The 26,375-nt window shown below is 47.4% G+C and overlaps 1 protein-coding gene across 1 annotated transcript; it reads left to right on the forward strand.

Annotated features, from left to right (window-relative positions):
* The first annotated feature begins 165 nt into the window (after positions 1 to 165).
* NR1I2 (nuclear receptor subfamily 1 group I member 2) lies at positions 166 to 22,997 on the forward strand. Its single transcript, XM_015544817.2, has 12 exons — positions 166 to 343; positions 2,955 to 3,108; positions 8,979 to 9,097; positions 11,454 to 11,634; positions 14,470 to 14,688; positions 15,794 to 15,927; positions 17,262 to 17,449; positions 18,572 to 18,846; positions 20,567 to 20,709; positions 20,878 to 20,994; positions 21,381 to 21,486; positions 22,853 to 22,997. The coding sequence occupies exons 1-12, from the start codon at positions 166 to 168 to the stop codon at positions 22,995 to 22,997; spliced, it is 1,959 nt and encodes a 652-aa protein (XP_015400303.2).
* Positions 22,998 to 26,375: the final 3,378 nt, after the last annotated feature.

Raw genomic sequence — 26,375 nt, forward strand, 5'->3', positions numbered from 1 at the left:
TTCTGGTTGCTGCAACAGACAACGTGTAGAACGGAGGTCAGAGACTCAAATTTCTCCTACTTTCCAGCCGTGTTTGAGATGGATTCAGACCCTAGTTGTGGGGCATCTGTATGCTGTCCTTAATAATTACAGTGTCTTATCCAGCTGTTTTCTTAGCTTAGAGGCATGCCTAATGTTGAAGCAGTGCTTGCAGACTGCAGATGCCAGGCAGTTCCACAGCCTTCCTCCTGTCTTCTGGTCCATGAGCTCACAAAAGACCCTTCTAGAAGATCCCTGCAGAACCTGAGAATAGTTTCTTTGCCTCAGTGGTTTTATAACCTGTTCTTAGTTCCCTGTTTCTGCTGTAAATAATTCACCATTTTTTCTAAGTGAGATAAGGCCGGCCCTTGTGAGCCAGGAGAGATTTGAGAGATGATGAAAGCTATGTATTTTGCCCACAACCCAAGAACTTCTGGCAAGCTGCCCCACCTGAGCTGGGATCCTGCCCTTTTTTTTTTTTTTTCATGAACACAGAAATGCCTGTTTTTACAAAAAGGCCTATTTTTTTAAAGACTTTTTTTTTAGGGTAGTTATAGATTCGCAACAAAATTGAGAGGAAGGTACAGAGATTCCCCATTTAGTCTCTGTTCCTGCACACACATAGCCTCATAGCCTGCCCCATTATCAACATCCCCCACCAGAATGGTACATTTGTGACAATCAAGGAACTGACACTGACACATCATAATCACTCAAAGTCTATAGTTTACATTAGAGTTCATTCTTGGTGTTGTGCGTTTATAGGTTTGGATAAATGTACATTGACATGTATACATCATTATAGCATCATACAAGAGTATTTTCACTGCATTAGAAATACTCTGTGCTCCCAGAAAGGCCTCCTTTAAACTTGGAGATCAAAGTTTCCTGGAATGAGTTCCTAACACTTTTCAGTCTTCCCACCCACTGTGGTTGTGTCCCACTGGTCATAGCTTTGCAGGATACCAGGCCCTGAATATAGCTGCCAGGGCACACTAGACAGGCTGCTTCCACTGGGAACTCAATCCAGTATTTCAGCCCTTCTAGGTCCTCCCTGTCTAAGACCCAAGTCAACCTCCTAACAAGTGGGATTTATAATCCAATGATCCCCAGCCCTAGCTGAATCCCCTGGATAGACAGGAACTGTACTGGAAGAGAGGAGTCCCCAGGACCATGGGTCCTATTCACCACTGCTGGCTGAAGGTCACTAACAGTGAGATGTGTGCACCATCTTATTTCTGCATTTTCTTGGGAAAAGCAAAGCAAGGAACCCCTTGATGAATGTTGACCCTAGACTCCAATCCTCTTCACTCCTGGGAGCAGAAAGTTGAGTGGAAGAGAAGAAACCAGTCCAACTAAAAAATGAAAACAGACTCATACTTATTCTTGCTTTTCTTATCTCAGGAGAGCTTGATTAAAACATCTAATTCAAGATAAAAATAATTTAAATCAGAAACAAGTGTAAAGAAGTCCAAATTTTCCCAAGAAGTCTGTGATAATTATTTGGACATCCCCAGTTCTTATCCCTACCCATATAATTGATCAGCTCCCCCTCCTTCCTCCTCTTTCTCCCCTTCTTCCTCCCCCAATGACCCAGCTTTACTGTTGTCAGAAGCACGTACCTGGTCCACTCTCCACGTCAGTCATAAAACACTTTTTAAAACAAAGCAAGTAGAAGAAACATAGTCTGTGAAACCCACTGCTTTCGGCTTTCGTCTGCTCTTTTCCCTTGAGAGCTAGAATGCCATCAGGCTGCTGCCAGGGAACATGAAAGATCAGGTGGACTGATGAGGAGCTGCTGGCTCTGGCCAAGCCCAGAGGAGGACAGAGCCTTGGACCCTTTCTCCGAGGCCGTTCTGTGGTTCCTGGTCGGCCATCAGTCCTGAGGTGGAGCTGCAGGTCACACACCCTGCTATGGGCTCAAACCCCTCATTCCTCCCTTTTCTTCTCTCCCTGTGTGTCCCTCTCTTACATAAACATTCTGGCCCTCACTCATCATCCAGTACTTGGTTCACTTTCATGCCAAGTAACAATGTCCAGGAAGGTGGCTTACTTAGACAAAGGACAAAGGGTTAGGAGATCTAATTGTGAATTAACTTTCCCTGAGAGGTACAGCACAGACACCCTCAGATGCATGAATTTCCTCAGAATCAGTTAGACAAAGCAGACACTAGCAACATTCCTCACCTTCTCCTGTGCTTTACAGTGAAGACATGAGAGAGAAAAAAGTAGGGGCACATAATGAGAGTAAATACGGTAGTAGGTTCATTTGCTAGTTGGAGCTCTGGACTTGGGACTTAGGAGTGCCAGATGGGGGCCATTCAGAGCCTACGTCTGACCTGGACTGAAATGTAGGTGAGAGACAAGATTGGCTCACATCCTAGGAAATAACCCATAACTAGGAAGAGGAAGCACTGCCTTACCTTCAACAGGAGCCACAGCCTCTGCCCAGGCAAATTGTGCTCTACTGCGAAAAGCATAATTTTAAGGTAATGTTTCAGTCTTCACCAAGGCAGCGACTTCAGGGGTACAGAGGTTTTGATTGATCCTTTGTTCCTAGTTATTCAAAGTGGATCCCAAAGGAGAAGTCACAGCAAAGAAGTTGCCACCAAGCAGGTATGGATTTCTTTCTTTCTCTTTTGCTGCGCGCAGACTGCACACCCACCCCCCAGCTCTCTGCAAAAGAAGTGTGGGAGCACAGCTGTATCTTAACATTTGAGAGCAGCATCAGAGAGGGTTGTATATCCCGTTGGCCTTGCTGCTGTTCACATTTCCAGGATGGAAAAAAACATGAAGATAACCATTTAATACAGAGTTCCATTAACCATGCTCCCTGATCATGCAAGTATCTCCTAAAGAAATAATCACAGTGGAAACGTCAATCTTGTATCAGCCACGATGAGTCACACATACAATCGGCCCCCTCTCCGTTGCAGGGCTGGAGTCTCCAGATCCAGAAAATACCAAGGTGCGGGGACTGTGGGAGCTGGGAACGACTCAGCCCTGTTCCTGTAGGCCGCTGAGGGAACTGGCAGCCCTTGGGACCAGGCTGAGACTCGGCAGCAGGAGTCGTAGGGCCTCACCACCTCAGTGAGGGGTCCCTCAGGGGCTTTTCCAAACCCCTACCCAGTCCTAGGGCCGAGTTGGCTTTGGGCCAGTGAGGTTTCTACCTTTACTTGCCAGAGTACACACCTTGTCCCACAGGACAAAAACCTCTCCTACATGTGCTTGTAGAAGCCCTCCTTCTTCCCATACTACAGCCCATCCTGATTGAGGCTATAGTCAGAGGCTTTAAGACAATACCTTATCTGGGGATGGTCAGGAGTCACCTCTGAGGCCACTGAACCTTGATTCAGTGAGTCAGCTGTGACAGGCACTATACCACTCCCACATGGGGTGGTTGTGAGGCTCTGCTGCTGGGAAAGTCAACGGTCAGCACCAAGACAGCCGAGGTGACTGGATTATTTCCACTGGGATGGGCCTTGGATCTCTAATGATATGACCAGAGTCCAAATATTCTAAGCAAGGCCCCAGAGGCTACTACTTACTTAATTAGTTATCTAATAGGAAAGATTAATTTTTCCATATACTGAAAATACTCATTTTTAAAATATACTTGAAAAATATGTGTTAGTTGTATAATGAACAATCTAAACCAGGGATTGGCAAATTATGGCTTACAAGCCAAATCAGAACCACCAACTATTTTGTAAATACAGTTTTATTAGAACACAGCCATGCTCGTTAATTACATATCACCTACAGCTGCTTTTGCCTTAGGACAGCAGAATTGAGTAGTTGCAAAAGAGACAGTATAGCCCCCAAAGCTTAAAATGTTAATTATCTGGCCCTTTACAGGAAAAGTTTGCCAACTCCTAGTCTCAAACTATCAACTTACTCTTCAATTATTATGGAACAAACATAATAAACAACCACAAAACTGATTAAACTATTGTTAGTAGGTAATAGCTTTTTAAATGGATGTAACACATGATTACTTACTCTTTGTAAAATGATGAATCATAAAGTTAAAAATAGAACTACCTTATGATCCAGCAATTGCACGACTAGGTATTTACCTAAAGGATACAAAAATACTGATTTGAAGGGACACATGCACCCTGGTATTTATAGCAGCATTATAAACAATAGCCAAATTGTGGAAAGAGCCCAAATGTCCGTCAACTGATGAACGGATAAATAGGGTATGGTATACATACAATGGAATATTACTCAGCCATCAAAAAGAATGAAATCTTGCCATTTGCAATGACGTGGCTAGAGCTAGAGAGTATTATGCTAAGCGAAAAGAAGTCAGTCAGAGAAAGAAATACCTTATGACTTCACTCATAGGTGGAATTTAAGAAACAAAACAGATGAACATAGCGGGAGAAAAAAGAGAGGCAAACCATAAAATAGACTCTTAACTATACAGAACACACTGAGGGTTGCTTTAGGGGAGGATGGGCTACATGGGTAATGGGCATTAAGGGGAGGCACTTGGGATGAGCACTGGGTGTTAAATATAAGTGATGAATCACTAAATTCTACTCCTGAAACCAATATTGCACTATATGTTAACTAAAATTTAAGTAAAAACTTGAAACAATAAGTAAGTAAGTAAGTAAGTAGGTAAGAATCAGCATAGATAAAGCTAATCTCCTTAAGCCAAAAGTAACTGCTATAACTAGTTTGGGGTATTTGTTGCCAGTCTCCTCTGCATTCACATACACATATGTGTACTAATAAGCCATTTGTTGTCATATTATTCTCATTCTATTTTTCCATTCAACAAACTTTTCATATCTGTTTTCCATATGGAGACTTTCCACATCCATATGTAGCTCTACCTCATTAACTTTATATGTATTATACAGATTATGTGCATTTTAATTTTTTGTTACTGTGAAATCCCCTCCATAGTGCCTGCACCAATTTATACTCCCACCAGCAGGGAATGATAGATACTGTTCCTCCACACCCTGATGCTTGCTATTTATTAAGCATTTTCCTGCTTACTAATGTGTCAGTTTGCCAGGGCTAATTTTTTTTTTTTTTGTCTTATTGCCTTTTCTTGGCCTTCCAGAACAATGCAGAGGAATAGTTAAGACCAAGCATAGTCTTAGGGATGATGTATACAGTTATGTGAGTAGTACACTGCACAATTCTAAGGGTACCATTCATAAACCCTTAGAGGTCTTAGGTTTTTTGTCATGTTTCTGATTTTAATTCATTTTTATTTCATGTGTGGACTCCTATTTCTTGGAGACTGCTCTGTCGGACTCTTTGACACAGGAGTGTGTGTGGTGCCTTCTAAGTGGTATGATTTGAAGGGGACTGGGAAGAGTTCCCTATCACCCAATACCTCCTCATCCACCTGCCATACCTTCTAAACTTCTGTGAAACACCAAAATAACAATATCCAACTGGAAATTAAGATAAAGAGATATATTCAAATTGTTCATGTAATGTATGAAACAATTCTCCTGGGTCTCTATGAATGCCAAACTATAAAACCCTAGGCGATAAGAACATTGCACGTGTATGTAAGAGACAGTTCAATCAGAGGTCATTGTGTCCTGTTAAATATTGGAAGATGGTGCAGGGTGTGCTTTTGACTTGGGCTGATACCAGCTCTTGACCCTGATCTGTATCTAGGAACAAATTTTCTGACAGCTTGAATCTGATGACTGTACCCCAGGAAGAACAAAAGCCATGTTTCATTTATGGCCACCTAAAGATAGCAGCTGACTTTTCATATTTGAATTCGTGTAATGTGATCTTTGCTAAGTTCCCTCTGGGTGCCTGTCCCATGCCAGGGCCAAGGAGGGAGTCCTGTGCAATATTTGATCCATTTTTTAAAAAACTTTAAATATATGATCTCATTTTATCCCGGTGACTTTTGTGACAAAAAATGTAACTTACATAGTACATAGTGTATCCATTTGCACTATAGAAAGAATCAGAATAAAGGGAAAAAGAAGTTCAATCACTTGTTGCCTTTGTGCCCTTGGACATACAGCCCCAGTTTCCTCAGTTGTAGACAGTAAGACCTGTCTTGCCCTGCTCAACTGCGGAAAGGCCTCACTCTGCTTACCTCACAGGCACCTCCACATGAGATGATGATTTGGAAATCACTTTGTAACAACAAAACCTGTGTAATAGGAGTTAATAAAATTTTCTACCTTCTCCCTTCACCGAATAAAGCCAAGAGTTTGTAAGCTTCACTGTCAATTTCTTAGAAACCCAATTTTTGTGTAAGTTTCCCTTTACCTGCTTTTTCCCCTCTTTCCCCTCTGGCCAGTTCTGATATATATACACACACACACATACATACATTTCTGATTTTATACATTTATGTGTATAGATACATACATATATCTACACACATAAGATATATTATGCATAAACATATGTGTATTATAATCCTGCTGCTTCCAATAGTTTCCATCCCTAAAATCATGAGTTCTGCATCATTTTCTCCTTCCACTTAGACTCCTTCTGGCTTCAAGTCCAAGTTGCCCACGCTTTCCTCCCCATAATCTTGGCGACCTAGTTCCAAAGCTTCTTGATTTGACTCATTTGAAGATTAAATGTATATTCACCTCCTCCCCATCCCCTTTTCCTTGGAAGGAGCTGTCTCACCCCCAAATGTATATTGACTTTAGACAACAATTTACAAGGCCGGTCATATGTGTGTTTGATTACTTCCCCCATTTTCTAGAACCCCCAAAATGTTTGAATGGCCATACCCTCTGCCTTCCGCTCAGTCATCTTCTCCATCGTGTCCTTTTTGTGTCCAGCTGATTTTCTGTCTGGGTTAGTTGGATTCCTTAGGTCCTTACCACTCCAAGTGTGGACATAGACCAGCAGCACCAGCAGCATCCAGGAGCATGTGGGAAAGAAGGCACAGGGCCCACCCAAGACCCGGGGACTAGAACGTGCATTTAACAAGCTCCCCAGGTGACCTGTATTCACTTTAATGCTGGGGAACCTGCTCTGAAATTATATGCACGTGCTCTGGGTTCCCTTAACGTGGAATCTGAAGCAGACGAACAAGACAAGGCAGGCAGAAATTTTATCTTTACTGTCGCCGATTTCCAATGTGGTTGGAAAGCCAGGGTCGTTCAAGCTCAAGCGCAGCTGGACTGTGACCTGGTTATCTTTTTATTTCTCACTGTAGTGCTTTTAACTACTGTTGCTTCTTCTTTCCTTTACTTCTTTAACTCCTTTCCTCCTGCTTCATCTCTGCCCCTGCCGTCTGCTTCCTCACAGCCCTACCTGGCTCCACAGCTGCCTTCTCTGTGTCAGGGCTGCCTGTGCAAGGCAGGACTGAGATATGTGGCCACTCACATCAGTCTACTATTTGGCCTTCCCTTTTAATATTCGTTAAATATTTGATCAACATTTATTTAGTGACAAGTCATGTTATTTCATTTATTTAAAAAAAATTTTTTAATGTCTGTTTTTCAGAGAGAGACAGACAGAGCGTGAGTGGGGGAGGGGCAGAAAGAGAGGGAGACACAGAATCGGAAGCAGGCTCCAGGCTCTGAGCTGTCAGCACAGAGCCCAACGCGGGGCTCAAACTCACAGACTGAGATCATGACCTGAGCTGAAGTCGGACCCTTAACGGACTGAGGCACCCAGGTGCCCCACAAGTGATGCTGTTTTAAAAATTTATGGTAAAATACATATAAAATGTACTGTCTTAGCCATTTTTAAGTGTGCAGTTCAGTAATGTTAAGTATATTCATATTGTTGTGCAACCGATCTTTTTTCATCTGATAAAACTAAAACTCTACCCATTAAACAACTCCTTATTCCTCTCTTGCTCCAGCCCCTGGCAACCATTCTCCTACCTTTTTACTTTATTGAGAAATAACTGCAAATAAATTTGTATATATTTAAATGTACAACGTGATGATTTGCTATACATATACATTTTAGAATGATTACCAACATCGGAATAATTAACGCATCCATCGCCCCACACAGTAGACATAGTTAATTAACTGTGTGCGTGTGTGTGCGTGTGTGTGTGGTAAGAATGCTTAAGATCTACTCCCAGCAGCTTTCAAATAAATAATACTGTATTATTAGCCAACTGACTACATTAACAATGCTGTGTTATTAACTATAATGCCTGTACATTGCCGCCATTCTGCTTTCCGTTTCTATGAGGTTAGTTTTTTATTAGTTTAGGTATCTCGTACAATTGGAACCATATAGTACCTCTCCTTTTGTGACTGGCTTATTTCATTAGCGTAATGTCCTTAAAGTTCGTCCATGTTGTAGCCTGTGTCAGAATTCCCTTCCTTTTCAAGGCTGAAAATATTCCGTTATATGTATATACCACATTTTGTTTGTCCATTCATCTGTTGGTGGACACTTTGGTTGCCTCCACCTGTGTTGTGAATAATGCTGCTGTGAACGTGGGTGTGCAAATATCTCTTCAAGACCTGGCTTTCAATCCAGAAGTGGAATTGCTGGATCATATGGTTCTATTTTTAATTTTGGGGGGAACCACCATACTGTTTTCCACAGTGGCTGCACCATCTCCCATTCCCACTAGCAATGCACGAGGGTTCTAATTTCTCCACATCCTTGCCACACACTTGTTATTTTCTGGGTTTGTGACAGCAGCCATCCTAATGGGTGTAAAATGAGGTCCTATTGCATTTCCCTAACGATTGTTGCTGGGCATCTTTTCATATATTTGTTGGTGAGTGATTTTTTTTTTTTCTGATGCAGAAGGTGTATCACATACTCCATGGTCAAAATAAGTAATTTATTCTGTGCCATGTTCCAAACCAGACAACTTCTTAGAAGGCACGTTTAAGTGTTTCGATAATATTCTACTCATTCCATGAAAACAGCCCTACACCACACATGATTCTGCTTCTGACTCTGTCTGCCAATTTTAGCAGGTTATTCAGGGTTGTCCAGAGGCTTCTCCCCAGGTGGTTGGCTTCAGTGGCCCAGCGTGACAGGCATACGAGTGCCCCCAATTACTCCACAGGGACTGGTTTGCACGGTCAAGGAGTGCTTAAATCTCTGCCTCAGGGTGATGATGACCTCAGTAGGAAAGGAAACAGCTTATGATTTACTTCATTTCTGATTTGTTCTAGCGACATTTTGATACCCTTTGAATATGGTGGCTCCTTTGTCAGCAGCCCAGTCAGTCAGCCGTTTAAGTTGCTGTGTCTGTATATCTGCATTCAGTGTCACTAGGAGAGGATCTCAATGGGTCACTGGATCACTTGTCCCTGAGAGAGAGCAGTAACCCCATCCTTCACAGGCACCCAGAAAGTCTATGGACCCTTTGTTCAGGTTCCTGGACCTGGTCCAACCCGGAGCCCCTCTGAGGGCGGTTGTGGATGGGGTGGGCCTGCTTAGCATCCTCTTGCTGCGAGGTCAGGCTGGGTGAATTTAGGAGTCTCCTTTATGAGGACAGAGATGGGAGGCTGTGAATACTTGTCTGCAACATCATTTCTTCTCATGTAATTGTCTCACAAATATTGGGATTTTATCTGACACATCTTGTCTTCTTCTGATGTGAGGGGACAGGGGAGGGGGTAATGCTTTTTTCTACCAAAAGCTTTCCTTGATCTCTGTGCTTAAAAAAAGTTATTTAGTGGGTGTCCTTTCAACACCCCAGATCTGACTTTAACTCCCACACTGCTGCCTATCCCTTCTCTTCGAGCCAGAGTCCACTCTTGCCCCTTCAGAGTTACCAGACAGAAACAGAAGCTTCAATCCTTGTCACTGAAGAGGATTAAAGAGTTAATGGTGCAGCAGGGAGGCAGGAGAGGGTCAACCACAGGGGAAGCAGTCCCACTGTGCCCGATCAATGGAAGGGGCCTCTCTGAAGACTTCCTGTTTTGCCATTTTTGTCAAGGCATTTGGGCCTGACCTCAGCATCAGCCTATAACACAGAGAAGACTGAGCAGCGAAGGCTCTGCCGGCCGGTCTGAGATGTGGTCCCTCCTGGAGACACCAGCAAGTTGTGTAGCTTAGTTTACAGGAGCAACAGAACCAGAGAAGAGATTGATTTTAGCTAATGAAGCTTAAACTTCTGGGCCCCTTACTTACATAGGCTCCTTCCCACAGTCATGTGTTTTTGTAACATTTTCAAAAGGAAGATATTTAAGCATGGTTGTTTTGAGACGATTTCTACTCCACTGTCCTATTTCCCCTGAAGTCAGGGGTTGATGGAAGTCAGCCATGGGCTCATTGGAGATTAGGGGCAGCTGAGTTGGGGATACGTGTAGTTTGGGTGTATTCACATGGTGGTGGTTACTTGCGTGTGAAGTTGAGTTACTGCTACCCATCCAGTGTAGCAATGGGTCCCAGGAATGCCCCACTCTGCTGCTCGTCCACTATCACTGCAGGTGGCCAGCACAGGCTAAAGGAGGGGAAGGAGGTTTGAAATGTGTGGAGCCAGAACCTAGACCGTGCAAAATTCTTCCCTATATGAACATTTATACGAAAGAATTTTGATAGAGGTCTTCTTAAGTTTGACAACAATCCTCAGCTAGATGGGAAGATGTAAAATTTTCCCGTTATCATAATAAAAAGCAAATTTTGACCAGTGATGCTAGAGGGAAAACTTTATTATAATCTTTCTGTTCTTGGTATAAAAAATGACATTACAAAATCATTGTTATTTGAGGGGAATAATTTGCTTTCTATTGCTGCTACAATATTACCACAAACTTGGTGGCTTGATATAAAATTTATTATCTTATAGTTTCAGATGTCAGAAGTCCAAAGTCAGTATCACTGACTGAAAATCAAGGTGTTGTCAGGCTGGTGACTTCTGGAAGGTCTAGGGGAGAATCTGTTTCCTTGCTTTTTCCAGTTTCTAGAGACTGCCCAGATTCCTTGGCTCATGGCCCCTTCCTCCATCTTCAAAGCCAGCAATGTAGCATCTGAGACCACATCTCAGACCAGCCGGCAGAGACTTCACTGCTCACTTTTCCACTGTCACATCTCTTCCTCTGACCAAACCCAGGAAAGTATCTCTGATCTTCAGGATTCATGTGATTAGATTGGGCCCACACGGTTACTTCTGGATAATCTCCCTATTTGAGGTCTGTACCCTCAATCACATCTGTAAAGACCCTTCTGCCATATAAGGAAGCACATTCACATGTTGTAGGGATTAGGACCTGGATATCTTTGGGGGCCATTATTCTGTTTCCCACAAAGGACAATATTAATATTTGTAATTCATTGTGATTTCCTTTCTTAATCTTTCTCACAAATACAGATTCTCTTTGGTACCTAATTATGTATTTGCAATGAGTATTCTTTTTCTTGAAGAAGACCCCCTCCAGTTGTAGAAGACTCAGACCCCACATAATCTAACTACTGCCCACCTCTACTTGCCCATTGACTAAGTTGAGAATTTGGTGAACTTTCCTCCACACCAGCTGGGCAGAGTCTGTCCTTGGTTGGGTGGTACTGCTCATGGACCAGCGAGGGAGCCAGGGGAAGAGCAGGAGAGGATAGTGTCCTTGTCTCACACGGTGACCCTGGAGAATCACTTACTGAGCAGAGTGCAGCGTGTGGACGTGCAGGAAGGGACACCCTGGTGGAGGCGGAGCTCCGGGGGTGCGTATGGAGGGCAGTGGAAGAGCCTCTGAACCGCTGGACTGGGAACTTAGTGAATGCCCTGCTTTGGCAACTGCCATGGTGCTCTTCTCAACAGAAGCAGGGCACCCAGTCCACTCTTTCCCTCCTGTTTGTGAATCCAAGACCATCATGTCCAGCTTTCTCTGGGATTCTTTTCTGGTCCCGGTATTAACCGAAGTCTCTCTTGCTCCTTCCATAGCAGATACTTAACTCACGTTTCCTTTAGAATTTCCCTCCACTGTCGCCTTGGGATGCATCACTCTCCTTCCTTTCTCTCTCCCCAAGTTCAGACTTGTCTTCCCTGTAGCACCATTTTCCAGCATGCTCAGATTACCAAGCCATGGAGGAACAGGTGCAATGCCCAGAGCAAACACAACTGGATTCAATCGAAACTGCGTATTTAATTAGTCTTATTAAACTCACATGAAAGAGAGATGTGGCTGACATACCAGTCACCAAGTTATTGTAATTTTCCTGTCTACAGGGCACCATGCTGTAAGGACTGATGTAAGGGGGGAGTAGGGAAAGAATTGCAGGCATCAGCTGGCACACCCATCCACCCCAGGTCAGATCTATTTCTAACAAAACTCTAGGGGTTCTGTTTCCATTATCTCTTGCCATGTAACAACCTCCCCAAAACTTACTCCCCCAAACCAGCCACCATTTTATTTTCTGTCATGATTCTGTGTTGGCAGAGCTCAGTCAGGAGTTCTGCTCCACATGACATCAGTAGGACACTTAACTAGGCTGGGACGTCCACAAGCACTTGTTCAAATGTCTGGGGCTTGATGGGGATGGCTGGAAGGCTGGGGCAGCTGGGTCTTTGTCATCTGGTCGTGTCAAAGTTTTCCCTCTTCACATGGCCTCTCTGCATGGTCCCTTCAGGGGGTGATCACCCCAGCGGCATAGCTAAACTTTCTCACATGGTGGGTTAGGACTCCCCAAAGGGCAGAAGCAGAGGCTACCAGGCCTTGTGGCTTTGGCCCAGGACTGGCACAGTGTCACTTCTGACGACTCTACTGGTTAAAGCAAGTCACAGTCCCTCCTGGATTCCTCACAGGAAAGGATGGCACTAAGGTGTGGCCCCCAGGAGGGGTGGTTTTGGGGAGCATAGGTTTTTGGGAGCATAGCTGTCACAGGGTCTCTAACTGGGGCTTCCTGACCACATGAGAGACTGAACTGCAGAATGTACAAGATCTGTCTAGTTAACAGTAAGCTTAGGCCAAAGTAAAAGTTACACAAATGCTCTGAAATGAGTCTCTGGCATTAATCCTAATACCCCCTCATTACGGAACTGGAGAATGTATCAGTCAGACACAGCATAAGTAAAAGCCTCCTCCCCTTTGTCCCTTTGCGAACAATTCTTTGTGTAATTCTGCTGTAAGTTGTTTTTGCTGGCTCTTGTTCAGGCTGCTGTGTTCGTCTCTGGTTCATGATTTGTGAGTTTTTGCTCGTATTTCTTGAAAACTACTTGTATGATTCTTTGTGCCGAGGTGGAAAGTGGTTCCTCTAGAGAGGAGTGTGTCTGCCTCTGAGGGTGTCTGGGAACACTGCCCACCCAAAAGCTCTTTAAATCGAATCCTTGGCTTCAGGTTTTTGGGAACACTCTGCATACACATTTTGTCAGCAAGCCCATTTGAGGTCAGGGTTATGATTTGAAAAATCAGGGCAGATTCTGTGCACACCGGTTCAGTTCAAGTTTCTGTCAGCCTATTTTATTTGCAGTTTTCTGGAGGGTCGGGGCTGCAGGACAGATTAATTTCTAATTCGTCCTTACAGGTGAAACTGCTTGCTGTCATCTGTCATGCTGTTGGAAACAGAAACTCGAGTGTTGAATTTTTTTTTTTAATGTTTATTTTTGAGACAGAGAGAGACAGAGCATGAACGGGGGAGGGTCAGAGAGAGGGAGACACAGAATCCGAAACAGGCTCCAGGCCCCGAGCTGTCAGCACAGAGCCCGACGCGGGGCCCGAACTCACGGACCGCGAGATCATGACCTGAGCTGAAATCGGACGCCTAACCGACTGAGCCACCCAGGCGGTTATTTGGGGTTTAGAAAAGGCAGCGTCATCTGTGGTGTGGCAGCCTTTCAGAATCAGTGCGCAGAGAAGCTTTTGAGAGGAGTCGTGAACGGGACAGCTCCCCATTTCTGCTCACCGTCCTCTGTGCTCGTTCTAAGTACAGAATCCAAGTCACGCTGTCCGGGTTCAAGCTGCCTGGGGCGAGCCTCTTGAACACAGCTCTATTAATGGGTACAAGTTCTTTGATTATTCACTCATGTCCCAGCTTGACTGAGACCTGGGCCATTTTCTTCCTGCTTCCTGAGCCTGGCTCCTCTCTGTCTTTCTCCCCATTTGCTTGGTTACTCAGTTGAAATCCCTCTTTCTGCACAGCTTTTAAGCTTTCTCTGGGAGCTTGGGCCACAACATGCCTGAGAGACTGTCTCCCTCGGGTCTCCCTAGTCCCAGAACCATCTCCAGGAAGTGGCCTGTTCTATGGGCCTTTGACCAGATCATGGGCTCCTAATCTTAGTATATTCTGTAACTCAACCCAGATAGCCTTTTCTTTTTCCTTCTCATCTCTTCTCCTTCCCCTTCTCTCTCCATTGTGCTTGCTCAACGTGCCAGGGCCCTATTATTGTATACACAATGCCATGGTTACATCTCTCTTGATAACAAGTCTAACCCACCCTCAAATCTTCCACCTGGGGTCAGCTCTTGGGTCCACAGAACCACATGTGAGCGACCACAGTGAGGACTGCCTCAGCATGTCTCTGTCCAGCCCTTTCGTTCCCTGTGGTTTTTTCACTTGTAGCCCAAGAGGCCCGGCAGCCAACCTGGAGGAGAGACCTGGAGAAAGCTGGAAACATGCTGCCCTTATGCACTGCGAAACAGCAGATTCAGCTCCTGGGAAGCCTGCCGTCAGCGCACTTGACGGAGATGGGGGTCCCCAAATTTGCCGTGTATGCGGGGACAAGGCTACTGGCTACCACTTCAATGTCATGACATGTGAAGGATGCAAGGGCTTTTTCAGGTAGTTACCTGCCAACATTTGCCCACCTGCCACCTCGGACACTGGGTCATGTCTGATGGGGTTCTGCGTTACCCGCTGGGCACTGCTTCAGGGCCTTAGCTTGACCTATCTCCCGGGAGTGTGGGTCAGTGGCCCATTCAAAAGCCTCCTAATGTTTCAAGAGAGCCATGACTATCTCAGGGGAATTCATCTTCCATCTTCCTACCCTACGTGGGAAAGGGCCCCTCTCATTAAGATATACCTTTGTTTCTCCATGTGTTCTTGAATAAAATGGAGAATCAGTTCATAAAAGAGGAAAGCCAAACTGCAAGTACTCAAACCAGCTTTAGGGAGTGGCTGTTAAGTAAAGAATGGCATAAAAGAAAAGAACAGTAGGACAAAGCAATCTCATCCAGAAGCAGGCAAATGGGGAGGTCCGAAAAAATTAAAGATTAAGAAGTTCCAGGCCAGAGCAAGACAGGCCTGGACAGAAGGGCTCACGTTGTTCCAAGTGAAGAAAGAGTGAGGCCAAAGCTCCATGCAGGGCTCAGACGGGAGGAAGAGCAGCTGACCAGGAAAGCAGAGCCAGAGAGAGAATGTGTGAGGAGGGATTCCCAGTCTGCCCTCAGGGCCAGGTATGTACACAGCAGCTCCCACCTAGGGGCCCGCTCGGGACCCTCCTGAATTCTCAGGACAGCCAGCCTGACTTGGTCCTCTGCAGAGTTGTTCCTGGTGGCGGGACATGTGAATGGACATGGACCCCAGAGCCAGGACCCACCCTAGGATCCCTAAGATGGGCCGCCAGTCAGCATGTCGTGGGTGGGGGGCCAGAATGCACGGGGGGGTTGGGGGGGGGGACTTCCAGGAAGGCCCTGAGGCAGCTCCGCATCTCCCAAGTGAAGAAGCACGGGCTTTGGGGCTGATGTGGTGAAGCCTGAGCTGCTCTCAGGTCCCACGGGGTGAGGCGTGGCCAATGCCCGTCAAGGGCACCCGTGTTCCAGCGAGAAATGAACGTGGCGTTGTACGGATTGTAGCGGAGTCCAGAGTGAAATGTAGCTTGGAGCCCCCCAGCCTGGGAAGCTTGGGTATTCCCCGAACCTACCTTTTGCTCTTTGTTCTCTCACAGGAGAGCCATAAAACGCAACACCCGGCTAAGGTGCCCCTTTCGGAAGGGCGCCTGCGAGATCACCCAGAAGACCCGGAGACAATGCCAGGCCTGCCGCCTCCGCAAGTGCCTGGAGAGCGGCATGAAGAAGGAGAGTGAGCGGCGGGAAGTGCCTTGGGCGGGTGTGGGCTGGGGTGCACGGGCACTGAGTCTGGGGTGGGGGGGCAAGTAGGAAGGGAGCGTGGGGACGTGTATGAGCACGTGTACAGACATGCACCGTGAGCGTGCACGGGTCAGCACGTGGCCTGGGTGCCGCAGGCAAAGTCGGGCAGAGCTTGTGGGCCATCTGCCCGCACCACCACGGGCCCTTGCTGGAGGGACTTGACGGGTGCAGGGCATCTTTATTCTCTGCTCCGGCAGGTGTGGTGGGCATCTCATGCCCCTCGCTCCCCTCAGGTGCCCTTGCATGATTCTTTTTGTCCCCTTCATAAGTGCCCTAATGGTGTTTTAGCAAAATTGGGCAAGGTGATTTTGGGAGAAGGAAGTCAGAGACCCATGGTGTGATATGACCTCCAACCTTCCAGCAGCGGGTGCCCATCAGCCTCCCAAACCTGGTGTCCTACAGAGGAACTGTTTGCAGACAGATGCCAGAGGATGCTCTCATTCTACCTGCCAAGCTTTGGTGTTATAATTGTGTTCCCAGGTCACTGAGTTCAAAGCTAATCGGGAAAAGGCTGGAAGCTTCTAGTGTATATTTTTCTCCACTCGTCACAGAGTAGGCAGCCTCTTTCAGGGGACAAGTTCCCTGGGCATGTGGACAGAAAGCAAGTCTCTCCCCTGGCTGTCCCTGCTGTTCCTCACACCAACCCCACATCTTTTCTCTGCACACATAAGTGGGCTCCAGAAATCCACGGAAGGCCCTAAGGCTCCAGGCTCCATAGGAAGTGGCTGGAGTTGATATTTCTTGCTAAGCAGTGGTCCCAGCTCGCTAGGGTCTTGGAGACCCAGATACCTTGGGGGACTCTGAGGAGTCTTATTGGTATCTAATCCACCAAGAAAAAAAATACTATCAAGTGCTACTGACCACTTACTACGTGCCAGGAGCTCTGTTAGGCATTTTCCACCCAATGCCTCATCGAAGCAATGGTGTGAGGTGAGCATTGCCACTCCATATTATGAAGAAGGAAACTGAAGCCAAGAGCCGGTAAGGAGCTTGCTCAAGGTCACGGCTAGTAAATGGCAAAGCTGTCGTGCAAACCCAGCACCTTCTGATTCTGCGGCCCGAGTTCTTCCCACCGTTCTACAATGTTGTCCCAAAACCCACTGCTGTGCACAGCACACCAGCTACACCTCATTCTCTCCCCTTATGCAGGGGAGCCCACAGTCTGGGAAAGGCGGGGGTTTTGTCACCAGCACATCCCCTCCTGCTGTCACAAAGTGCAGTCAAGCTCTAGCAGGTGCTTGCGCTTGCTTCTGGTTATCCCCGCAGTGATCATGTCGGACGCGGCTGTGGAGCAGAGGCGGGCCTTGATCAGGAGGAAGAAGAGAGAACGAATGGGCACTCAGCCCCTGGAAGCCAAGAGTCTGACTGAGGAACAGCAGACAATGATCAGAGAGCTGATGGATGCTCAGACGAAAACCTTTGACACCACCTTCTCCCACTTCAAGGATTTCCGGGTATGAGGATTTCCAGTTGGCTCAGCCATTATGCTAGCTCTTCAAAACCCCAGTCTTGTGCCCAGGGGTTCTCAAAGAGTGGCTCCTGCCCCAACAGCAGCAGTGTCCCTTGGAAATTGTTAGAAGGCCAGTTCTCAGATCCTCCCAGACCTGCTGAGTCAGAAACTCTGAGGGAGGGCCCAGCAGTCAGTGTTTTGACAGGAACACCTAGGTGATTCTGACACAAGTTCAGGTTTGAGAATTTCTTTTCTCTCCCTCCACAGCAGGTAGCAATTGGGTCTGAGCCATAAATAGAGTTTTGGAAAGCTGAGTAGCCCCAGGGCTGTTGGCATTCAGGGCTTTATGAGGACAGGGTCAGGACCATGGGGGTGGCATTTGTGACGGGTTTTACAGATTTAAGAAACATTTGTGACCCCAGTAACATTAGCCATGTTTGATCCCAGTGTCCCCCTCCTCCTCTGTGCTCACAAGTATTTTGGGTGGCCTGCTCCATTCAGAGAGCTGGAAGTCAGTGGCCCCAGAAGTCTGTTATTTCTTTCTTTCTGTTTTTTTAATGTTTTTATTTATTTTTGAGAGATAGAGACAGAGCGTGGACAAGGCAGGAGCAGAGAGAGAGGGAGACACAGAATCCAAAGTAGGCTCCAGGCTGTCAGCACAGTGCCCAACACGGGGCTTGAACTCACAAACCACGAGATCATGACCTGAGCCAAAGTCGGACACTCAACCTACTGAGCCACCCAGGCGCCCCAGAAATCTGTTCTTTCTATCTGTAGCTCCCAGAACCTCTTCCTAAGTCAGGCATGCTTGGAACACACCCATAGGTGGAGACCCCTTACTTCCTACTGGGAAGAGAGCAAACTCATTTCAGACCAGACAGGATGTGAGGGAACATGGACAGGCAGATCGAGAAAGTGCACCACCCGACAGTGGAAGCCCAGAGAGAAGAAACAAGTGCTCTGTGTGTGTGTGTGTGTGTGTGTGTGCGTGTACGTACCTGCTGTTGTGCGTCCTCTCAGGCTGCAGCTGTGGCTGTGCACACCCTCTGGGCCTGTGTGGAAACCTGTTTGGGAGAATACATGCCATCTCTCCTGTCCTCTCTTCACCTCCTGGCTCCTGTCCCAGCTGCCAGAAGTGCTCAGCAGTGGCCCTGGGATTCCGGAATCTCTGCAGACTCCATCGGGGGAAGACGCTGCCAAGTGGAGCCAGATCAGGGAGGATCTGTGCTCACTGAAGGTCTCTCTGCGGCTGCGGGGGAAAGATGGCAGCGTCTGGAACTACAGATCCCAAGCTGACAGCAGTGGGAAAGAGATCTTTTCCCTGCTGCCCCACATGGCTGACATGTCAACCTACATGTTCAAGGGCATCATTAACTTTGCCAAAGTCATCTCCCACTTCAGGTAGGACACAGGAGCTGGGTGAATGGTGTGGAAAGGAGCAGGCAGTGGCTAGCAGGTTCAAAGGGTGAAGGGTAGATCCCTCTGCATTTGGGAGCCCACAGACCCTCCTTTATCTCTACCAGCCCTGTCCCCACCTCCCCCCCGCCCTGAAGCACCTGGTACTGCTGGGAAGTGGAGGCCTCACCCTCTGGCTCATTAGCTTTAGACTGCAGGCCTGCCATGTAACCCAACTGTGCCTCAGAGTTCTCGTCTGCTGATAACGCCCACTGCAAGGCTGTTGTGTGAAATAAGAAAACATCTTAAGAGCATCCAGCACATACATGGTGGGCATTCAGATAGTAAATCTCTTCCCTATTGCCCCGCAAAAGGTCAGGAGTTGACCATCTCAAGTTGATGGTTCAAGAACAAAGAAGGAGTAGGAAGGAAAGGGAAGGAAGTCCAGAGGGAGAAAGGGAGAGACAGGAACAGACACCAAGAGAAGGTTGTGAAGGTCATGAGGAAGAGGGGTGGTCCTGAGAACCAAAGCCTTGGGCTCCCCACAGCTAGGTATGGGGACAATGATGGACAACTGAGGTTGGCAAGAACCCCTGGGACCTTCTGGTGTGGTGGCAACCATGGCCCCGTGATATGTAGTCTGTCAGGTCTGGACAGGCATATTCTTCAGTCTGAGCACTGGTCTTGCCAGGCCTGGTGAGCTACAGCTGAGTCACACATACAAGAAGCCCCTGATTCCATCAGTAGGTAGAGGTTAGGTCATATTCCAGGACCCCACCAGTTCCCCTTGTGGCCCTGTGGGTGACACACAGGCCTTATTTAATGGGGTGGCCACCGGTCAGATTGTAGCAAATTAGGGCAAGGGAGTAGGGAGAAAGGCCTACTTGCATGTGTGGATCTCGCAGATCCCCACTGACATCTGATGTCCCACAATTTAACATCAAGGTGTGAGGTTACTTGCCATTTCTTGTGACCACAGTTGTGAGCACAGTCACCCTTGGAGGTACACATTACTGTCACCTTCATTCTACAAATAGAAAACTGAGGTTCACCCCGGTCATGGAACTTGCACAGGGTCACAGTTAATCAGAGAGGCCAGATTTGGAAGCAAAGAGCACAGAGTTCAAAGCCAGCTGCTTGCCAGGTCGTGAGCCAGGCACTGGGAGACTCGAGAGAATAGGATCAACTTCCTGAAATTATGGATCTAAAAGAAGGGAGGTGGTGCAAAAAACAAGGGACTGGATTTCCGATGAGACCAAAGCCAGGCCGAGGGCCCCCTCAAGAGCCAGCCTGACTGTCCTCCCTCTTGGGGTCCTACTGGGAACAGCCCTCAATGGGGAGCTGGGGGGTGGGCCTCTCAGATTGGGAGGTGTGTCAGTCTATCCAGGAATGTCAGAGGTGGCCAGAGTGGCTAGGCCCGTATCAGTGTTGGGAGCAGGGCTTGCGGCATCCAGGCTGCCTGGAGAGAAGTGGCAGAAATTAAATCTAAAACAGACAGCAAGAAGCAAATATTCCTGCTGCATGGGACTCATGCACTGGAGGGGGTGGCAGAGAGGAGTGATCTGCTCAGCTGCCGTGAGGGGAGAGAGTGGAGGCAATCCAAAAGCCAGGACTCCTCATGGGGCCAGGGCCCCTGCTACCTTCCCCTACCGGATTTCTGCATGATGGGAGGGGGCTGGCCCATAGACCCCGTGTGGAAGCTGGCGCCCCCCATCCTTGCTGCCAGGGACCTGCCCATAGAAGACCAGATCTCCCTGCTGAAGGGGGCCACCTTTGAGCTGTGCCAACTGAGATTCAACACAGTGTTCAACGCAGAGACTGGAACCTGGGAGTGCGGTCGGCTGTCCTACTGTTTGGAGGACACTGCAGGTGCCAGACAGATGCCTGCCCCCAGGGCAGAGGGAGGGAAGGACAGCCCAGGGGGAGGGGAGGAGCCACACCAGGATCTGGGCATTTGGAACCAAGACCTTGGTGAGGGGAAGTCTGGGTCAGCTTCCTGAGGAGTTTGCTTGCCCTTCATGCCACACTCACCCACAGGTGGCTTCCAGCAGCTTCTCCTGGAGCCCGTGCTGAAATTCCACTACATGCTGAAGAAGCTGCAGCTACATAAGGAGGAGTATGTGCTGATGCAGGCCATCTCTCTTTTCTCCCCAGGTGATGACCCCACCTGGCCTGTGCGGCCACTTCCGCACCGGCCCCCCCTCCCCCACCCCTGGCTTGCTCACACCCCCCCTGGCTTAGCTATAGGAGGCAGCAACACCCCCAACCCCCAAATCCCCCACCCTCCCCAGGGTGGGTCGCAACCAATGAATCGCCTTGCCCCCCAATTGCTGCTTGGCCAGGACCGGGACCCTGGCTGGTTTTTCCATGGGTCGGTGGGGTGATAAATAGCCCTCCCAGTGCTACCCTTACTTCCTGGCCTGGGTGCCTCTGACTCTGGAAGGTGGTTGGCTGGCACTTTGCCCTCTCTGGGCAGAAATGAGCTTGTCTTCACCCCCCACTGCCTTGCTGGCACCACACGGCCTTCCCCTCCCCACCAGACCGCCCTGGTGTGGTACAACGCAGTGTGGTGGACCAGCTGCAGGAGAGATTCGCCATCGCCCTGAAGGCCTACATCGAGTGCAATCGGCCCCAGCCTGCCCACCGGTGAGCAGCAAGCAGGGAGGGTGTGAGGGGGTCCCTTCAGCAGCCCCATCCTCCAGTGCCCCGACCCCTCCCCCGGCCTCTCTGGGAGGGCAGACTGGAGCCACTCCTGGGGCAGCCTCTGATTGCTGGGGCTGTGGGGCCCTGCTCCGTGACCTCCAGTGAGGCCTCCTGCCCAGTCAGCCTGAGCTTCAGCCCAACTAGAGAAACCTGAGGAGGGCCAGAGGCCATGCCCAGCCATGGACATTGCTCCCTGGCTCACATCTGCCCTTTTACGCTCCTGTCAGTCAGGGACGGGAACAGCCAGGAATTCTCCTGAGGCTCCTACGGGGTCTTCTAGCAAGAGCCAGCAAGGACTGCAATGATAAAGATAACCAGGATAACAATAATGATGATAATAAGAAATACATTTGTATTGAGAAGTGTCAGCCCTGGTACCAAGCAGTTTGCATGTATTGTCACCTTTAATCTTGAGAATAGCCCCCATGGAGTGGGTGCCACCACTGTCCTGCGAGGGACTGGAGCCTCAGGGTCCAGAGCCAGCTGGGTTGGATCTGGAGCTAGCCCCAGGTGGATAAGTCCATGGCCCACACCTCTAGGAACAAACCCAAGCAAACAGGGTAGGAAACTTCTTGGTTTGTTCTGGTCACAAGCAAAGGAGGAAGCAAAGCTCAGGGCTTCACCAGATGGGGGTTTCCATCCCCTCAGCAGTCTCCATGACCTGGTGCCCGAAGGCCTCGGCCTTGAGGGGTGAAGGCCTGTACTGGGGATGTTGGCTGAGCCTAAAACCTCAAGTCCTTACTTGGCCTGCTTCAACTTTATTTTGAGCTCAGCATCTGGGATGCTGGGGGTGACCAGATCTAGATTTGCTTGGTCCTCCCCTGTATGGAGCCAGGAGGCATCATGTGGAAACTAAGGCATAAGGTTTGTCTGAGACACTAGATACCAGGCTAGATGCAGCAAGGATCTTCAGGGCAGCCTGTAGTCCCTGCCTCCACAACTACTCCATTTGGTCCTGACCCACAGCCATTAGCCAAGGCAGTGATTTCTCCCCAAGATTGCCTTATGTACTTGGCCCCTGCAATGCCCGGATTTTCCCATGGAAATGTCTGTCTACAAGGACTCAAGCCCCATGCATTAAGGGCAAGTGGAGAGTGCAAATCCACACCTCAATCCCCCCAAGGCTTTTCTGCCCTTTTCTTCCACAAAGGGAAGCTTCAGGAATTCAACTGAACCTTATCTCTTGGCTTGCCTGAGATGTTCTGAGATTAACACCTCCAAACTTGTGCAACTTCAAAGCAGTCCCAGGGTTGGTGGATGGGGACAAGGGTGGGCTGTACCCCCAACTTTTCCTCTGGCTGGTCTGCAGGTTCCTGTTCCTGAAGATCATGGCCATGCTCACCGAGCTCCGCAGCATCAACGCCCAGCACACCCAGCGTCTGCTGCGCATCCAGGACATACACCCCTTTGCTACCCCCCTCATGCGGGAGTTGTTCAGCATCACGGATGGCTGAGCAGCTGCCCCTTGGACGAGCCTCCATGGGGCAGCCAGAGCCCTCGGAGCTGCCATTCCTGGGGCTAGATAGATGGATACGGCTGAGAGCTGACAATGCCTTACAGGTCCTGCCTCCCCGGGGAATGCACAACCACCCTTCCGACAATGCTGCCTGGCATTCTTCAGGAAGGGGATAAGGGTCTCCCCAGCATGGAGAGTGAAGCCACATAGACACTTTGATGAAGAGTGCACTGGCCTATAGGTTGGGCCCGTCCAGAGGCGAGATCACCCTCCCCTTAGAAATGGCCCTGTGGTCTGGGGATTTAGTGTCATGGTGGGAGAGGGGAAGAGGTGACTGGGGCTGGACCATCTGGGAGTCTATGCTCGCACCCAAGTTCATTAGCTTCTTGGATGTTTCCACTGCTATCTCTAAGTATCCCTGTCTTTCCCACCCCACTCTTTCCCAACCTGCAGCCTCTTGTCCTGAGCTGTTCAGTGAGTCCCAGGCCTGTGTTCATCAGCAGGTGCATTTGTGTCTGTGAGAGAAGCCTGAAGGCCTGTAGCAAACGGCAGAAGCTTGTCATGACTTCTGTGTCTATTCTTCTTTCTGGGCACCTCATTCTGTGTCTCTGCATCCATTCAAACACATTAGTAAGCACCAACAGTTTGCAGCTCGCTGTGGGGTATACAATGCTGACTCAGACATGGTTCCTGACCTTCAATACTTTCAAATTCAATCTAACAAAGCAGAAACACAAATAGCTTTGATCAAAAGCAGTGATAATTGACATAAGAAACACAAGGAATTTCTGTGAATGCCATGTGGGGTTCTGCATGCACTTGAGGACCCAAGTGAGGGACCTCTGGAACGTGTGTTCGTGGGACCAAACTGGCTGTGTGCATATGTGTGTGCCTTGGTGTAGGTCTGCTCCACATATGGACTGGGGCTTGGCTTTTCTCCTGAGGCTGGAACACAGGGGTGCTTTGTGTGACAAGGCTACACTGGCAGGCAGTTAATAAACCGTCTAGATACACATGCACCGTATGTTCCTGTTTACATGTCTATTTTGAAAGCTACAGAGTATGAAAGTGCGTTGTTTATAGCCATTTTGACTAAAAATGTTTTTGCCCTTTGTGCAAATTATATTTTGACTAATTTCACAAAAGGCATTCTATACCCAAGGACAGGCTTAGCAAATAGGTTCCTGAGTTTAGTGTCAAATAAAGGCAAGAGGACTGAAATAACTTTTGGCTAGAGATGTAAACCTTTTTTTGCCTTTTTTCCTGGGGGAGAAATAAATGTGGAGGTGGGAAAATAGAAGTATTATTATATATTTCTTTACTACTTATTTTTACTATTGCCTTTTACACATCTAAAGGCTATTGGTGTAAAAACATAAAAATGATTTCACCTGGTTTGCTCACGATTATTCCATGTAAAAACCATATAAAAATGCTACATTTCCCCAATTGTGTGTGTTTGTGTACATATATATATAAATTTTAAATGTAGTAATTGAATTAATTTTAAATGTCTAATGTTTTGATGCAAATGAAGCTGTAAGTGTTATAACTGAATTTTGAGGAACAGATACTTATCATTTTACAAGAAGGTGGCCAAACTTTGAGAACATAAGAAATCACTGATACTATAAATCAAGCAAGCATATTTCTTTCCACCCCTCCAGACTTATCAGCCTCTTCTGCATCAAGGATATAGAACACACTCATTTTTAGAAAAGAAACTGAGGAAAAAAGAGCTCCTCTCTCCAGATACAATGAATACAGATTTTGTTCCCGGGAATTTTGTCTAATTATACTCTTTTGGAAATATAAATTTCATTCAACTGTATTCATAAATCACATGCATCTCCTCTTCCCCCATTGAAATAATTTTGAGTGTGCTATGAATTCAAGAGCCCGGAACAGTTGTTAAATGTAGGCTACAGTAAGGTGAAATTAAGATGAGATGTAAACTCCCATGTGCTCATATTGATCTTAAAAATATGTGGGCAGCTGAACGGATATGAACATAGGAGCTATGTATATTATAAAAACTATTGTAGTCCAAGTGGAGTTTAGATTCAAGGTGAGAAACACCAAATAGCTCACATAGAATACTTTGTGGATTTTGAGTTTATAGGGCTAGGAGCCAGGTTCAACTTGCCTACTCTCTAACATTTGGATTACTCTATTACTCCCTTTCCTGAGCCTTTGAACACCTAGAACTGTCCGTTTCTAGGCATCCCAATGGCTGCTATTCATTTACTAGGTTTTGCCTTAGGTGAGGATGGAGTCCATCCCTGTAATTAGGCAGAAAAGCCCTTCTAAGTTAAGTACTGCTTGCCTTCTGTTTCCCCCATTTATCAGAGGCACTCTGCGGCCAGTCTCTACCTGCCCCAGACTTTATGGGCCCAACTAAAGCCTTGATAACGTTTTCTTGTGGGAAGGCCCGGGGGTGGCCTCTCTTTTCTGGAGAAAAGAGGATGTAAAGAGAAACATACATTTGATCATCCCTTCCCAGCTGCTGACAACTTGTGGGCCTCATCATGTCATGTTACACACCAGCTTCTGTTTTGCCTTGGACATGTTCCCTTAACATGCCCGCAGTGCTTCTAAATCTGTAGGTGCTAGCGGGGGGATGAATACCTCACACCTGAGAAATGGGTGGCCACATCATCACTTTTGGTCACTTCCTTTCACAAACTTCTCCCTGAACTCTGCCATCTGATCCCTCCCTTTCCCAACTACTCTTCTAGTGCACCTGTAAAATGGCATTTGCTATCATTGCTCTCTTGAAACACGATCCAAAGGACAGGTTACTCAGTACTTTTTGGAAGACCTTACATATTAAAAAAAATGCACTTTCCGGGATTTTAAGTTAAAAGGGTATCTTGCTCAATTCCAACTCCAAATAAGGGAGGAAATAAAACAGTGGTGAATCCCAAACAAATGCATTTCAATGCCATCAGGAGGCCCATCCCACAAGTGTGATCTTTAGGTCTGCATGGATTCCTTTCCTTCCCCCCAAACCCCTGGCAACTGGTGAACATATTTAACTATTTTACAAGTATCAGCCAATCCCATACCACCACCATAAACAAAATAAATAGAGAGCAGACTTTATCCAATATAAATTTGTTTTTATTGAAGCAGCAGTCACATGACTTTATATCTAGCCTTTAGATTAGGCCTGACAGAGTGAGCCAGCCCTAAAAAAATGATGTTTCTTTTTGCACTAAGAGACATAACATGTTTACATACATCATCCAGTATTGGAAATGAGCAGATTCAAACACAACATGTGTTGGTAACCTGGGAGGTACAGCCCCACTGTTTGTGGTGTTCATATATTTTACAGATACTCCCAAAGACCATTACTAATGGGATGAAAGTT

This window comes from Panthera tigris, chromosome C2 (assembly GCF_018350195.1).
Source record: "Panthera tigris isolate Pti1 chromosome C2, P.tigris_Pti1_mat1.1, whole genome shotgun sequence".
NCBI lineage: Eukaryota > Metazoa > Chordata > Mammalia > Carnivora > Felidae > Panthera > Panthera tigris.